This window comes from Sapajus apella, unplaced genomic scaffold (assembly GCF_009761245.1).
Source record: "Sapajus apella isolate SASKATOON/1434 unplaced genomic scaffold, GSC_monkey_1.0 scaffold2, whole genome shotgun sequence".
Classification (NCBI taxonomy): Eukaryota; Metazoa; Chordata; class Mammalia; order Primates; family Cebidae; genus Sapajus; species Sapajus apella.
In genome coordinates, this window is record NW_022436942.1 from 2,116,801 (window position 1) to 2,134,864 (window position 18,064).

The 18,064-nt window shown below is 40.2% G+C and overlaps 1 protein-coding gene across 1 annotated transcript; it reads left to right on the plus strand.

Moving 5' to 3' along the window:
- Nucleotides 1-15,546: 15,546 nt before the first annotated feature.
- LOC116555420 (uncharacterized protein C12orf71-like) lies at nucleotides 15,547-17,479 on the plus strand. Its single transcript, XM_032283928.1, has 2 exons — nucleotides 15,547-16,272; nucleotides 17,082-17,479. The coding sequence occupies exons 1-2, from the start codon at nucleotides 15,745-15,747 to the stop codon at nucleotides 17,367-17,369; spliced, it is 816 nt and encodes a 271-aa protein (XP_032139819.1). The 5' UTR covers nucleotides 15,547-15,744; the 3' UTR covers nucleotides 17,370-17,479.
- The last annotated feature ends 585 nt before the right edge of the window (nucleotides 17,480-18,064 follow it).

The following is an 18,064-nucleotide window of genomic DNA, read 5'->3' on the forward strand; positions in this document are numbered from 1 at the left end:
AGACGCACAGATATATAATATACACATCAAAGGAAGCCAATGATTGATGAATAGTTTTATACCAACAATGAAACTGCTTTTAAAAGTGTTCAATTTTAATTTTTATAGAATAATTCATGCTCAGCAAGAATTAAGTCTCCTCCCATGTTTTCTGCTGCCAGGACTCAAATACTTCAAGCCACTTCCACAAGAGCAAACATGTCAGATGAAAAAGTATTGTGCCTCTCCAACGAGTCCTTCCTCCACACAGTAAAACACCATAGTCTGGGCATTAAGTGCTCAGTGCCAAACTTACATGCCAGCAGCTAGAGACATTCTAGGTTGTAAACCACATCTGGTCTTCAACTCTGAAAAACAGCTACAGAGCTAGCAGTGTAGATACAATGAAGCTGGCTTGGAAAGCTAAATATACAGTGTCACCCTAGCCATGCAAAGAACAAATTTTACAGCCTTGTGGTAAAAGCTTTTCATATTAATTATTATTACAAAATCACTACTGGGCTACCAGGGAGTTCCAGAAGTTGCATAGTTGTTCAGCTTCTAAATAAGACAAGCCTATTTAGACCTGTTTTAATTTGGAAGCAAACCGACTGACAGCTCCAGAGATGGTCACCATTCCTGCTTTGCAGGTCATGTCCTTCACAGAGTGCCTCACTCTGGATGTGTGGAGGCTGAAATCCAATCCATGCAGCTCGGGGGCTGCATTCCCCTGAGGGGCGCCATTTTCTAATTTGTACAGGCTCTCTAAGGACAAGAAGTGGTCATTTCCCAAGACCTCATTTTCAAACAGTAATAGAATGGGGCCATTTGTCAGTGTTAATCTTAATAAAAATGTCATCTGCGAGTGTCACTTTCACCCTCTTCTCTGTGGATACTCGGGGATATTCATCTAGGATTATCTCAGTAAAGACCAGTGACTTTAAACATCTTTAGCTCAGGAAGTGAAACAGTCAGTGGACTGAAGTGTAGAGAACAAAAGGGGAAATGGCTGCAAACGAGGATGAAAATATGGGGGAGGCCATGTCATGCAGGGCCCATGGGGCCATTTTGAGAATGTAAGGATTATCCTAAAAACACTGGGATGCCATCGAAGGGTCTTAAGCTCATGGGTGACCTGATATGATTTGTGTTTCTAAAAAAAAAATCACTCTGCCTCCAGATAATGACCAGAATGGAGCCCGAGAAGATGTGGGAAGAGCCGGTGAAGAGTTGGTAGACTGCACAAGGTGGAGGTAGTGAAGGCAACAGAAGTAGACAGATGTAACACGCTTTAGGAGACGGGACTGATGGGACTTGGTGAGTGACTGGATGCAGGAATGAAAGTGTGCGAGAGAAGGAATGATGTCCAGGATGAGGCCTGCCTGCGGTACTGAAAAGATGGGCAGCTGAGGATGCCATTTCTAAAGAACACTGGAGGAGGAGCAAGTTTAGGGGTTAATGTCATGAGTACAGTTTTAGAGTTGAGGCTTTCATAAAGTAGAGGATTAAAAGGCCTTCATGATAAAATATTATATTCCATACCTATGGTTTTCTAAAAGTAAATCTGAGGTATGCAGTTCTGATCAGAGTTTTAGAAGTAATTGGCTACATGCTGAATCTAAGATTTGTAGTTCTCAGACAGGAACAGCAGCAGCTGCGGCCAGGCAGCCCAGTTTTGGGAAGGCTCTTGGTGTACCGCAGCCTGCAGACACCCAGCCCACACCCTCCCCGTACCAAGATACCCAGAAGGAAGTTCAGCTCAGCTGAAGGGTCAGTGAAGGGAGACCCCAAGAAGAGATCTGCAAGGTGGTCAGCTAAACCTGCTCCTACAAAGTAAAACAAAGCCCAAAAAGGCAGAGGAAAGGATAAATCTTCAGACAAAAAAAAAAAAAAAAATGCGAATGAAAGGGGAAAAGAAGCAAAGGAAAAACAGGCTGAAGTGACTGACCAAGAAACTAAAGATGTATCTACAGAAAGGGAAACGATAAAAACAAGGAGAGTCCAGCCTCGGATGAAGCCACAGAGAAAGACAGCAAGTCTGACTAATACCATATACTATGTTTTATCAGTGGTCCCTGTCTCCCTTCTTGCACAATCCAGAGGAATATTTTTACGCACTATTTTGTAAATGCAAGTTTTTTAGTAGTTCTAGAAATATTTTTAAGGAGAGAATTCTACCTCATCACATTTTTTTAAGGGTAAATGCTTTTAAGAGGTGGAAACATTCACTGATAGTTTATTTCCTTGTATACAACCAGACAATAGTGTGGGACATTTAATTATGGCAGGCTTTGACTGTCTTGGGTGTCAGCTTAACATTTTATAGATGGGGGATTGGTTTCCATATCCTATAACACACAGCACAGTAAATGGCAATATGGATTCACAGGCCTGCATTTAACATCTCCAACACTTGTGACTACTTCTATTCTCATGTTGGTTTTTAGTAAATTGTTTCTAAAAAAGATTACTCTTTGGTCATGGCTTTCCCTGTCAGAGCAGTGTGCGGTGTGTAGCATCTTTGGTCACGGTAGTCCTGTTTTCCTAATAAATTTATTATGCTGTGAAAGACTGAATATGTGAGTATGCAGTGTATATGTTATTAAATTGTGAATTAGTATGACGTGTGTAACAGCTTATCAACATTTGAAGATACTAATACTTGATATCCTCTTAAGGAAAATTTAATTCCACATTTTAAGCTGGAGAGTCATTGGTATAACTTTTAAAAAGAAATGCAATGAATTTAAAAAGAATTATAATGGACTTTTACAGTTTCAGTACATAATCGTGTACAAATTGGAACGTCATGCAGTGATGCTCAACACAACCAATAAAATCTTAATTAGGAAAGAAAAAACCTGATTTATAGTTCTCAAATTATTCTCCACAGCCACATTCCTGTCCCCACCCCCAGGGTATTTTTGGTTAGACCAGTTGTTCTGATAGTAAAAAAGTCACAGAAGGAAAAAAAGGGGGGGAGGAACATAGCCCCATAGCCCACATGTAGGAGTTCAAGGTGACACCTGATAATCATTACCTTCCCCATTCTTGCAATTTGCACCCATCATCATCATCTATGGATTTTTGGTAAATTAAGAGTAGTGGGTCTCAAAGTGTGGCCCCCAGACCAGCATAACTTGAGAACTTGTCAGAGAAATGCAAATCTCAGACTCTACCCCACACCTACTGAATCAGGAACTCTGAGTATGGGACCCAGAAATCTGTATTTTCACAAGTCCTTCAGGTGGTTCTAATGCACACTCAAGTTTAAGAACCTCCAACAATGCTCAAATGCATTTCTTTCACATCTGCCTCTTAATTGTCATAATCAGTTTCCCTCCAAAGTGCTTCAACATTGCAGTTGACATCTAAGTGCAGCTGCTTCCCCCAGTAATGCCATTCTCCCTTTTGGAGCTCATGCTATTTCCCACGAGGTGGACATGCAGTTTTGTTTCCATTAATCTGAATCAACTGTTGGTGGCACTGTCCCCTGCCTCTAGCTCCTTCCCATGTGTACTGGCTGCACCACTCCCAGCATACTGCCTTGTAAGTTACATTAGCGTGTTCATGACAAAGAAATTGCCTTTTGTTTGAATTTATCACAGTGCCTACTCTGTACAGAAAACTTAATAAAAGTTTAACGCGTTGTTCCAGATTAGAGTTTCTCAGGGTGGAGTCTGCTGGCATAAGTCCTTTGTAGGGACATGGATGAATCTGGAAACCATAAGTCTCAGCAAACTGACACAAGAACAGAAAATCAAACACTGCATGTTCTCACTCAGAGGCAGGTGATGAACAATGAGAACATATGGACACAGGGAGGGGAGCATTACACACTGGGGTCTGTTGGGGGAGCCAACGGAGGGACAGTGAGGGATGGGGAGGTCAGGGAGGGATAACATGGGGAGAAATGCCAGATGTAGGTGATGGGGGGATAGAGGCAGCAAACCACATTGCCATGTGTGTACCTATGCAACAATCCTGCATAATCTGCACATGTACCCCAATACCTAAAGTACAATAAAAAAAAAAACATTAAAAAAAAAAAAAAGAATCATGTGGAATGTATGCTCAGAGTGCAGATTCTCGGCCCCATTCCTTGTATATTAAACCAGAAATTCCTAAAAATGGGGCACAGGGATTTGCATTTTCAATGCACATTGAAATCTGATTTTCATTGCTATATATATAAAATTCATCATGATAGCAAGTATAGATGGATTAACTGCTTCTTGGATTAGCAGAGTACCAAGCTAAACTCTAAACTAAGGTTAAACAAACTGAGAAGAGTTTACCTTGTGCCTGATCTGTGGCCTACTTGTTAAATGTACGCTGTGGGTTATAAAGCACTCAAACAACTACATCACATTTTGTGCTCTCGGATTTATTACTTTGTGGATATTGTGATTTAATTTTCTCATCAGTTGGGTCTTCCCCAGCCCAAACTTATGGAATTGATTTTTCAACCCCAACAAATTTGATTTTCTTATTTTCAGCCCAGATATCTGGACTTCAAAATAATTTCGAAAATATCCTTTGGCCTATTTCTCTTAGACTTATTCATTTGTAAATTGTCAAAGTTTATGAAAGCTTCAGCAAAACTTAAACATGGACTTTCTGGTGGAAAAAAGAAAACATTAAAATAGCTATCAAATAGCAAACAATATTATTTGTAAATACTAACACACGGTTGTACAGCTAAAAATATTTCCTAGCTTTAGTGATGAAAGTTAAACTTACTCCCTGACAAACTCCTCTTACCTCCTGCATGAGCCCCACCCTCCCCACCCCAAAAATGCCTGCAGACAGATCCACGGTCAAAATAGTTACTGCAAAACACATTATACAACAGAAGCAGAAGGATGTCAAGAGACAGTGATTTTTAATACTGCTGCAAGAGAAATAGCCATAAAACAAAAGAGAAAATGACAAGCTCTTTCTTAAAATAGCACTGTCTTTTTCAGAACAATTTGGGCTTATCTTTATCTTGAAAAACATAGGCAAATCCTTTTTTTTATTAAATTGCAATGTCTAGTTAAATTTTCACTAGACCTTTCTAAATTTTCACTAGACCTTTCTAAACTAAGCTGTGTAATGGAAACACATATACACCCACACCCCCTTGAAGTCTATGAAAATTACTAGCCTTAGGCGATTCTAATGTATGCTCTTAACTTTTATTTTGGAATCTGACAATGGAATTGCCAAATTCCATTTCTGAAATTTATTTCAAGACAAAAACTTTTAATACATGGATGGAACATACATTGGTCATAATGGCTATCAGGAATTTTTTTTTAATTGATATAATGTACGCATAGTAAAAGTGGCCCTTTTAAGACAAATAATTGATAGGCTTTGACAAATGTATACAGCCATGAAACCAACATCAAAACTGGGTTGAAATATGTAGTCCACAGACCTGCCACACATGGCTCTTAAAATGTGGCCAGCACAAAATCAAATGTGTCATAAGTGTAAAATGAAAAAAATAATAATAATTTTATATTTATTTTAGAGTAAAATTATATTTTATAGACTAAGTTAAATAAAATACCAAAAAATTACTTTTACCTATTCCTATGTCTCTTTCTTTTTTAGAAATTTATAGAAAATTAAAATTAGTGGTTCCCACTTGTGGCTCAAATTACATTTTTATTGGACAGTGCTGATGGGGATTATTTCTGTTCCCCACAGTGCTCCCCTTACCCCTTAGCAGCCTATACCATTTCCCTAACCCCAGGGGCTCCTGCCAACCACTGAACTACTTTCTACCCCTAAAGTTTTGCTCTTGATAGGTTTCAAAAAATATTTCCCCCTTGTCTTATAGCTTCTAATTTTCCCATTTTGTATTATTTTTTATAATTTTTAAAGTTGTTTTTCACATTACAAGATTTTTCAAAGCCTTGACTATAGTTTTCATTAACCAATGTATTTTCATTAACCACTTCCCGAGTTGGTAGGCCACCATAAATGCATTTTGGGTAATAATATGGTTTGGTTCTGTGTCCCCATCCAAATCTCATCTTGTAGCTCCCATAATTTCCATGTGTTATGGGAGGGACCCAGTGGGAGATGACTGAATCATGGAGGTGGGCCTTTCCCATGCTGTTCTTGTGATAGTGAATGGGTCTCATGAGATCTAATGGTCTTGAAAATTAGAGTTTCCCTGCACAAGCTCTCTCTTTGCTTGATTCCATCCATGTAAGATGTGACTTGCTCCTCCTTGCCTTCCATCAGGACTGTGAGGCCTCCCCAGCCATGTGAAACTGTAAGTCCCATTAAACCTCTTTCTTTTGTAAATTCCCAGTCTCGAGTGTGTCTTTATCAGCAGCATGAAAACGGGCTAATACAGGTAAAGAGCTCACTTCCTAGAGGAGAGGTGCACAAGTGGTTCCTAATTGAATTGAGACCATTGTGTGCACATACAACAGCATCTATTCACAGATGCTGTGGGAGATCCATGAGGTGGGAAGCCTTCCATAGCTTAATTTTATTTAGCTTCAGGGAAGTGCAGAGAAAACTTCATTTATGCTAAGAATAAGAGGAACAGAAATATAAAGCACTAAATCAGCAAAATCATTTATAGGTGGGAGGAGCAGGGCACGAGGTTTTGGCCCGCAGACAGGTCTACTAATGGGAACTCTGGGATGACTTAGGAGAATGACCAGAGAGATGCCAAGAGACATCCAACCCCCATCTCACTCCAGCCCCCAATCCAGGCTAACCTGTTGCCGTTCTGCTTATCCTCAATTCTCTAATTAAATTAAAGTATTAATTATAACAGGCATTCACATTTCCAGCTATTTACATTCATTCTTCACTCACTCTTCAGATACTGTAGGGTATCTTTCTGATTTTCCAGAATTTAAGAAAAACACTGTAGGCTACCTCCTAATCTCCATTTTCTCCAATTGGGATAGTCTGGAGCTGAACGCCAGTCAGTCTGCCTCTGAACCCTTGGGGTCCCACTTAAATAATCAACCCTGAGCATTTCTACCTCTTACTTCCACCCCCACCCCGGCTTTCCTTTATAGTCCCCTAGAGAACTAGAACAAAGGTCTTCACATTTTGAGCATCTGACTTTTAATCTTTTAAGGATAAGTAGTTAATTGCCAACTCTGCTCTTGATCTGTGCTTTCTGGTTTCCTCTGATATAATTAACAGCACCCAGGGAGTCTATGTCTCTCCTCCTTCCCTGCAAACATATTTTGTGCAAAATTCTTCCCACCAAGGGGATTGCCTACCCAATTTAGAATGGTGCCAAAAGGAGAACTGTTGGCCCTGAATTTCCAAATTAGATGACACTCATTTCACCAAACCTCTGCTTAACCCAAAAGGATCCCTTCTGGGCATTTCCACCTCAACTAGAGATGCACTAGAAATGGTCTCTAGAAATGGTCTCTAGTGTGGCTCTCATGCAATTGAAACATTGTGAAAGGATGCTAATTCTGGTGGTTCCCTAACCATCACAGCCAGAATCCAGGAGAATTTTGTTGGTCAGGCACCATGTTGGCAGATGCTGACAATTCCTGGAATGACTTTGGATCCACCTTGCTCTGGTGGAGGCTCCAGTCCATTGAGGAGACAGTCAGATAATCACATAAATACAAGCAGAATTATTGCATGCACACATGATTTTGATACAGAATCAGAGTTGGAAAGTAATCTATGTCAGACATTTTAGAATAAAATACAAACATTTTCCCAAGAAGGGTATTGCCAAGGAAAGACAGAGGAAGGAGTTTGTCTCCTCAATTATGCAATAAAAACAAACCATTTATGGAACATCCCACATATATAATCATTTCGAAAACTCTTCAAGGACAACATTATCATCTCTATTTTACAGATGAAAAAGAACCAGGTAAAAATGAACCTGCTGCTGCTAGAAATGGCAGGATGCAGGGCGTGGAACCTGATAGGCACTCAGCTGGTATGCACACAGTTGCTGAATTAACAAAAATTTGAGAAGTACAGAAAATATTCCAACAGAGAGCTAGGAGAGGACTTAGGTTGCCTGTATTTGGTATGGCATGAAGTACTATCAGGCTTGGCTTAAAGTATGCAGGAGCCTTGACATTATAAAATACAATAGGAAATGCTGTATGCTTATTTGTTTGGTAATTGTAGAAATAATTCACATTTCTTTAGCAACTGGTTCCATCATGCAATAGCCTAGTCACAAGATATTGGAGAATTCAACAGAAACAAAAATGAGGTTAATACCTGCAATATCTACTAGAAAGAGTTGTTGTAAAAACTACATGAGGCCATCTATACACAGACAGTCATATTGTCTGCAGTTTTTCAAAATATTTCAGCATGGATATTTTTGTGACACAAGGGTGATAATTGTTTTTGACCTATACCCTGGGGTAGTTAGCATTTGAATGACCAATCAAAAGCTCATGTAAACAGAAAACCAAGTCACCCATGTTTATCTCTGATGAATACCAGAGGGTTGTTACTCAGAATAATTGATGCTGCAAATGATTTTTCAGTGATAAAATGGTGTGCACGACGGGCTCTTAGTATTGTACAGACTTCCTTCCCCACTCTTACATAACCTGAAAATAAGAATCCATCTAGCCCAGTTGTCTAAACCTTTCAAAAGGGTGCGCTCAGACCATGAAGTTCTGGGGATCTGATGTACAGCATGGTGACTACAGTTAATATTCTATTATATTCTTAAAATCTGCTAAGATGGATTTCACACACATACACATACACACACACAGTGAGGTAACAGATGTGTTAATAAACTTCATGGTGGTAATCATTTCACAATATATGCTGCGTGAAATCATCACATTGTACACCTTAAATATATACAATTTGTATGTGTCAATTATACCTCAGTAAAGCTGGGTGAGGAAGAGGAAATGGTGTCCTCAGCTGAAGACTCTCCCCAGTCCTGTTTTTAGATGCTCTGGAGGAAATTTCGTCACCTGATGCTGACAAGAAAATTAGTCCAATCCTGATGCTAGAATATTGTCCCATCTGCTTCTAATGAAACGTACTTCTGTTCAGTGTTCTCCAGTTCCACCAAAAGACACAGGGACCGTCTAAAGCAGCTCTGTTCAATGGGACTTTCTGAGATGACACAAATGTTTAGATGACACTAATAAGGTAGCAGTACAGGTGGTCACTGGCCACTTGAAATGTGGCTAATGTGACCGAAGAACCAATTTTTGTTTAATTCCATTTAAATTTAGTAGCCACATGTAGCTAGTGGCCACCCTGTTGGACACCAGTTTCTGAGCTTACAGAACAAGGTTGTGTCATGTTTTGGTGCCTGCTGGCCATTAACTGTTTATATGTGTGGCAGAATTCAGTCTGCAAGTTGTGTTCAAGGCCATGCTAGATGGTAGAGTTGTGGGAAAGGGAACCTGTAGCTCCCTTCTATTAGCACTGTGGACCATGTCAACTCACGATGCACAAACAAATCAGCTGAAGTGAGTTCTCAAAAGTGGCAGCACAGCTGCAGGGACTCCGGAGGCGAATCTACGTCCTCAGAATTACACAACTTAATATTAAAATGAAAATATACAACTCAGAGGCTGTCATAAAATTAAATTACCAACCATGAGAAAGCACCAAGCAGAGTATGTAGCCCTTGGCAGAGATATGATACTTTTCAACCTTGAACACACCAAAACTGTCTATTTTCACCACCTGCCCCCTACTTTAATTAAACACACAAGCTTTGATAAAGTTGTATCTATTTGGGAAGGAACATATAACAGAGCGTAGGAAATAACACCCATCCTCTCCCCAATCCCAAAAATAAACATTATAAATATTTCAACTAAGAATTTGGTTTGGAAGAAGGAAGTCCTTGTCACAATAATTCTTATAAAACAAAATAAGTGATAGAAATAAGGCAACTTCCTTGTTTCTGAAGACCATCACTTGTAGCCCATTTATGCTGGTTCCTTTTTCCCCCTAATTGTTTTCACTGGTAAAATATATACAAAATTTACCATTTTGAGGAGTAGAGATGGAAAGGGAAGACGTTTGTCAACAGGTATAAAGTTTCAGTGAGATAAGAGGAATAAGACTGGTGTCCTATTGCATAACAAGGTGATAACAGTTAATAATAACGTACTGTATACTTACAAATAGCTAAAAGAGATGCTTTTCAATGTTCCCACCACAAAAATGATAAATATTTCAAGTGATGGCTATGCCATCAGGATTAGCTTGATATGACCATTCCACAATTTATATGTAACCAGATATGATATTGCACCCCATAAACACATATATTAAAAACAACTTTAATAAAAAAAAAAAGAAAAAATACCATTTTGTTTTAAGTGTACAGTTCAGTAGTATTAAGTACGAAGTATATACTACTCTATAATACTATTAATTCAAATTTCCATAAGTTTCTGTCCTCAAAGGTAACAGAATATACTAATATGTAAAACAGCATTTAAACATGTACAAGATTAATATCAAATTCAGAATAGTGCTCATGAGGGAGCAGGGAAAGAAGGTGTTCAGGAAAGAAATATAAGGGGGCTTAAGTTTTGTCTATGTTTACTTTTTAAAGATATAATGAAATAAATATGGCAAAATGGTAAGACTTGACCAAACTGATATTTAAGTACATAGGCATTTGTCATATCATTTTTGATACTTTCATGTATTTGTCTAACTTTTTTTTTTTTTTTTGAGATGGAGTTTCACTCTTGTAGCCCAGGCTGGAGGGCAGTGGCACAACCTCTACCTCCCGGATCAAAGCGATTCTCCTGCCTCAGCCTCCCAAGTAGCTGGGACTACAGGCACATACCACTACACCTGGCCAATTTCTTGAAATTTAGTAGAGATGAGGTTTCACCATGTTGGCCAGGTTGGTTTTAAAGTCCTGACCTCAGGTGACCCATCCACCTTGGCCTCCCAAAGTGCTAGGATTATAGGCATGAACCACCACGTCCAACCCTTCTTTAAACTTTTTATTTTGACCTAATTTTAGACTTACAGGGAAGCTGCAAACATAGTACAGGGTATCCATATACCTCTTGGCTTACACCCCTAATGTTAACATCTTACACAGCCATAGCAGAATGATCAGACCAGGTATTAACTTTGGTACAACATGATTAGCTAAAACAAAGATGATATTGGAATTTCCCATTTTTCCACTAGTGTCCTTTTTTCATTCTACAGTTCTCTCTAGAATCACACATTGCATTTACTGGTTCCTTCTCCTTAGTCTCTTGCAGTCTGTGACAGCACTTCAGTCTTTCCTTGCCTTTCTTGACCTGACACTTGTCAGTTACTTTGTCATATGTCCCACAGTTGGAGTTTTGTCAGATTATTTCTCATGATTAGGTTGAGATTATACATTGTTGGCAAGAACACCATGGAAATGATGCTGTGCCCTCAGTGCATCCCATCACAGGTTCAGGACGTCTCTTTCTTGTACACTTAAAATATTTCATAATTTTGATAAATGAAAAATAAATAAGTAGCTGTATTAGCCTGGGTTCTGTAGAGATACAGATCCAATAGGAGATGGATAAATGGATGGATGAAAGGAAGGAAAGAAGGAGAAAGAAGAAAGAAAAAGGAAGGAAGGAAGGCAGAAGGGAGGGAGAGAAAAAGAAATAGAAAAGAAAAAGATTTTAAGGAATTGGCTGATGCAGTTATGTGGGCTGAGAAGCCCCAAGATTTGCTAACTGCAAGCTGGAGACCCAGAAAAGCCAATGACATAGTTACAGTCTGAGTCTGAAGGCTTCAGAAGCAGGAGAGCTGATAGTGTAAGTGCCAGTCTGATTCCAGGAGCAAGGAAGGACTGTGCAAAATCTCCTTCACTCAGTGTTTTGTTTTACTCAGGCCTCAATGGATAGGATGATGTTCACCCACACCGGGAAGGGCAACCTGCTTTACTGGGTCTACTTATTCAAATACCAGTCCATACAGAAACACCATCGTGGACACCCCCAGAATAATGTTGAACAAATATCCGAGCACCACATGGTCTAGCCAAGATGGTACATAAAATTAAGCATCATAACAGCTTAACTTCTAAATTAGAAACTTCCTACTCTGTATATTTAGGTTCAAAATCCCATCAAGTCAAATGGATCTTAGGAAGTGTTCCAATTCTTAGTTATTATTGGCTTCAGGCCTAAGACATTATAAATCCACAACATACTATCATTTCCAAAACTTCAAGAAGCTTTATTATAGTTGATCTTGCTTCAAGAAAAAAGGTAGTTTATACTACTTAGATAATGTAATAATTGTAATCCAAGAGAAGTTAGACCTGCAAGTCAAATTAAGGGCCTAAGAAAGAAATTAACATTTGAGCTGTATTGTTAATGAGGACCCCTAAGTCCCCTGATCTTCTTTTGGAGGTGAAGTTACCATTTAGAATTGACTACATTTCTCAGCATGGCATCCTAAGAATAACGTGTGTCATTGCTATTTCTATGATGCTTTAGAAAGGAAAACCTAAATGATTATATGGTTTTCTAGGGCAAGAAAAGTGTGTTTCAGGTACTTTCACTACCTGAGTTGTATATTTTAAAAGTTGTATACACATACAGAGAGAGAGAGAGAGACAGAGAGAGAGAGAGAGAGAGAGAGAGAGAGAGAGATTATAGAGAATATATCTGATATGGTTTGGCTATGTCCCCACTCAAGTCTCAAATTGTAGCTCCCAAAATTCCCTGGTGACGTGGGAGGGACCTAAATAATATTTCAAGTTTTCTCTGAGGTTGCCTCCCTTTGAAGCTTTTCTGTCCTCGGGATCACTCTAAACTTTGGTGGTTTAGGCTGGGAAATCATTTCTTCCTTAAATGTTTATATTGAGTTCAAAGTGCTCCATTTCCATAAGTAATGACAACACAGAGTTTCTCCCCCAGCTCCGCTCCAGCTGCATGGAGAGAAAGCTACTTATGAATTCTTTTCTAGGCCCCCAGAGTTCTGAAAGACAGTCTCTGAGTTTTTATGAAAAGCCAGAGCAAAGACTCCAGATCCCATTATGCCAAAGAGAAAGCTGAATGCTTATTTTAAATCTCATTTTGGCATGCCCCAAATGTGGACACCATTGTTAGGCCAGTCCTGTACACCATATGTATCTCTTGCAAGTCTCTTAGAACATGCTGTTCCCCTCAAGGAATCTTCCAAAGAAGCAGAACATGGGATTATTTTGGCCTGAATCAACTCCCCCAGGAATCTTCCAGGGAGGAGGTGGGTGGTCAGCCTCCTGAGACAAGAGTGTGTAGAGGTTAGGACATGGGCTCTGAAGCCAGACTTCCTATGTTCGAATCCGGGTTCTTGGGTTTATTATCGGGAATGTGAGAGAGTTATACAACCATTCATGCCTTGGTTCTTCCTTCTATTGAATGGGGCATATGACGATACTTAACTGATTGAGTTGTTGTGGGGATTAAACAAATGACACATATCAAGTGCTTAATACAAGACCCAGCATATAAGAAGTGTTAAATAAGTGCTAGGGAAAATTAGCTAGGCATGGTGGTGTACACCTGTAGTCCTAGCTACTTAGGAGGCTGAGGAAGTTTCCTTGAGGCCAGGAGTCTGAGGCTGCAGTGCTATAATGGCATCACTGAACTCCAGCCTGGGCAACAGAGTGGGACCCTGTCCCTAAAAATAAAAAATAATAAAACAAATAAAGTAAATGCTTCGGAACATGTTGCTTCTGACTTAAACAGCTTCCAGGATTAACCCAGGTCCACAATCACCCAGGGGAGTTGTGGGCAGTCTGTGAGCACTTGCCAGGCTGCACCTGTTGGGTAGTAGAAGCTGCTTCTTTCCAACTCCAAGTCTGCCTATTTCTTCTATCATGTCATCAGAATTCCTTAAACAATCTTACTTAACAGAGCCTACAAATTTAAGCCATTTCTACAGTGAAAACCCTGAGAGTGAGTCATGGCAAACTTTAGCTGTAATCTTGTTAAATGGAAAAGGAGACAGACAAATATTTGGAAACAATCTTAAGAAAGTGATAGATTCTAATGCTTTGAGGTTCTTTTAGGTCAAATAAGTGTTTCCTGGCTTTCTGCTCTCCATTTGTAAGTGTGTGTGTGTGTGTGTGTGTGTGTGTGTGTGTGTGTGTGTGTGTATTTATACACATGCCCCCTTATTTAGAGCTCTAAATCTCCTAAGGATGGGAACCTTCTTAGACAGCCACCTGACAAGAGAAGTAACCTCCATGCATTCATCCTTCTACCCTCAAGAGGGTTGCTCTTCAGTCTGGAATGATATGGGCATAGAATATTTTGGAAGCAAAGGGACAGATTCTGTGGATTTATATCCCCCTTTTTCCTTTTCTCTTTCCATATTCCTAGTTCACACTCAGTTCTTTGTGTTGCCAAGGTAACCAACAGTCTCAGAGCACAGAGTTCTGACAGTTGGACTTTTAGCCACTGAGACTCAGGATATGAAGGATTTCTGATGTCTCCCCTGTTTGCCTCAGGAGTTAGCAGCACTTCTTCCATGTGGGCAGCCACCAGGGCAGTGTATGACAGTTGTGTCTGTGTGTGTGTGTGTGTGTGTGTGTGTGTGTGTTTGTGTGTGTCTGTTTGTGTATGTACACACATGTGTTCTTCAGTCCTACTAACTCTGGGGCTTCACAGAAAAAGCTGTACTAAAAAGTGTCATCAGACAGTGGGAAGATGGGCATCTAAATAGCAAAACCTTTCTGGAAAGTAATTTGGTATCAATTTAGCACAGGATTGTGATATATTTGTGATGTTTGGTCCATTAATCCTACATATAGAAAAATAAGAGACACAGTCAAAGATTTACGGAAAAGCAGTTTTACTACAGATTTATTTGGTAAAAACAATAACTCCCACCTAATGATCATTAATAAGAAGTGGTTACAAATTGCAGAGTAACAAACATATATATATGTTTGTTTTAGGCTCTGCTATAAAATAATCTCAGTTTCAACAGACATGACAGCCACATTCACATATATGTATATGTGGATATATTATGTAAGTATACAGATATATATGTACATTTATGTAAATAGAAAAGATAAGAAAGTCCATCAAAATGTTTTGATAGTTATCATTACCTTTAGAAGGTGGGGCTATAGCATATTTGTTTGTATCTTCATATGTTTCTATATTTTTCCAATTGTATATGATAATCATCTTTTCATGATACAAGATCTTACAAGTGTAGTAGGACAAATGATGAGAGGTGGACATGCTTAGGAGAAAGGATTATAACACAATGAAACAAGTTTTGAAAGGCAGAGGGCTGCCTCTTTTGCCCTTCACTGAGAGATTGTAAAAACAGGATAAGAATTCTATCTAAAAGGGGTAGTTCTGAATAGAAAAGGGAATGGGGACGGGCATGGTGGCTCATGCCTGTAATCCCAGCACTTCGGGAGGGCAAGGTGGATGGATTACCTGAGGTCAGGAATTTGAGACCAGCCTGGGCAACATGCTAAAACCCCAACTCTACTAAAAATACAAAAATTAGCTATGTGTGATAGCAGGCACCTGTGATCCCAGCTATTCGGGAGGCTGAGACAGGAGAATCACTTGAACCTGGGAGGCGGAGGTTGCAGTGAGCTGAGATGGCACCACTGCACTCCAGCCTGGGTGACAGAGTGAGACTCTGTCTCAACAAAAAAAGAGAAAAAAGGATGGATACTGTTTTTGCTTAAGTACCATGATTCTCTTCTCCCCACTCCCACTTATTTTTTCTTTTTTTCTCTTTTGAATCTACTCAAGTTGAGAGAGATTTGTGCCTTTGAACTCCATGGCATATTCATCCTCTAACAGCGACACAGAGGACTGCAGCTCCAAATCCATTTCCAACCTGAGCCTCTCTGTGGGCTATTTCCCCTGTGAGGACACAACCTCCTGTGAGGACACAACCTCCTGTGAAGATGCGCCTTCCAAGGGTCCTTCCATCCACTTCCTCCCTCCCATCCAAGGGACATGGGGCACTGAAATGATACGGAGACCCATGAAAAGACAAGACCAAATTGAGGACAAACCAGAGCAGTTTTGCAAACTAAGCATCCTCCTGGCCTGGGATGTGGACGTCGGCTCTGACAACACAGACTCAATAGCTAATAGCCTTCTAAATGGCGACAACCTGTGGATAGACAAGTTCCCAAAAGAAACGACAAAACTGTCTGTCAGCAAACTGGATAATCTTGTGCAAGAGTTTCAGACATTTCTAGAAAATCTGAAAGATGATGAAGATGATGACGCTGTGTTTCCTGAACCTACTCAGAAAGATTTCCAACTGTCCAGAGGCTCCCCTCTGGAAATGGCTCAGGTCAGTAATCAAGAACACGATGCTTGTCAAGACCTGCCCAAGTGCAAACCACCAGAAAATAAAGATGTTATGCAGTCTCCACAGACTCCTCTAAGGCTTAAGGAACATGAGCTGGCTGAGGTGAGCACAGAGATGCCTCACAGGACAGGGGAAAGGCCTGGGTTGAACCACAGAATCTTGCAATCACTGGGAGGCAGGTTCCAGGGGGTCTGAGTGATACCAGTGGGAGACAGATAACAAGCAAAAGAGTCAGGGTGAAGATGTAGGGAAAAGACTGAGGAACGCTGAGAGAGGGTAGCAAGCAAGGAGAAGGGCTAACAACTATATCTCCCTTCCTGCCAAAAACGTGTATCTTCAGTATTAATGATATTAATGGGCATTGAAACTTTGCATTGACATTGGTCTATTATTTTTTTTTTTGAGATAGTCTCGCTCTGTTGCCCAGGCTGGAGCGCAATGGCGCAATTTTGGCTCCCTGCAACCTTTGCCTCCCGGGTTCAAGCGATTCTCCTGTCTCAGCTTCCTGAGTAGCTGGGATTACAGGCATCCGCCACCACATCCAGCTAATTTTTGTACTTTTAGTAGAGATGGGGTTTCACCATGGTGGCCACACTGGTCTCAAACTCCTGACCTCAAGTGATCCACATGCCTCAGTCTCCCAAATTGTTAGGATTACAGACGTGAGCCGCCGTGCTTGGACTACTTGGTATATTTTTGCTAAATGAATGTGAATTCCATAAATGAATAAATGTTGACTTGGCTGTTGTCATGGCTACGTCTACCCAACACATCCTTCATTTTCTTGGCAGATGATAAGTGAGGCAACTGCCAGCCAAAGGACAAGCACTCCAGAGATCTCCTCAATCCTGCCAGAGCGGCCGGAGAAGGACGACACTCCTTCCCACACATGGACCCCGTGCTGTCTTGGGTGGGCCTTCAGCTGGCTGAGGCAGCGTGTCCTCTCCTCTGTGCTGAGGAGGGAGCGCCCTGTAAAGGCCACCAACTGTCCCTATCGGCCAGCACTAAGGAAAAGATGCTTTCACAGAGGCAAGAGAATTCAACCTCAAGAAACCCTTGAATTAGAACATCCCATGTAGACAGATTTTTAAACTTTTTGGAAAGTTTAAAATAATCTATAATAAGGATTCCATTAATAATCCCCATCAGTTTATTTTTTCCTCAATAAACAAAATAAATGTTCTTGTTACTCATGTCTTCCTCTTCCAGCACACCATCTTGACTCACACTGAAAGCATATGGTGCCAGGCACAGTGGCTTTGTGCTCTGGGAGTGCTCTGGGAGGCCAGGGTGGGTGAATCACCTGAGGACAGGAGTTCTAGATCAGCCCAGCCAACATGGTGAAACTCCTTCTATACTAAAACTACAAAAATTAGCCCAGGATGGTGGTGGGCTAATATAATCCCAGCTACTTGGGAGGCTGAGGCAGAAGACTCACTTGAACCTGAAGGGCGAGGTTGCAGTGAGCCGAGAATGCACCACTGCACTCCAGCCTGGGCAAAAGAGTAAAACTGTCTCAAAAAAAAAAAAAATTAAACAGAAATTTAAAAAAAAAAGGAAATAAAAGAAAGCGTATGTGTTGTCTAGAAGACAAATGTATTCTCAGGAAATTTTAAGTAGTATTATGCTTCCTAAATGGAAGTATTCTTTTTCTCTCCTCTCACCCATTATTACTGTATTTTACCCTAGTTTACCTATTTTATGGATTTTAACCTATTCTATCATTAACCAAAATCCCCAATTTCAGTAGGCAGCAGTGTGACCCATCAGATTC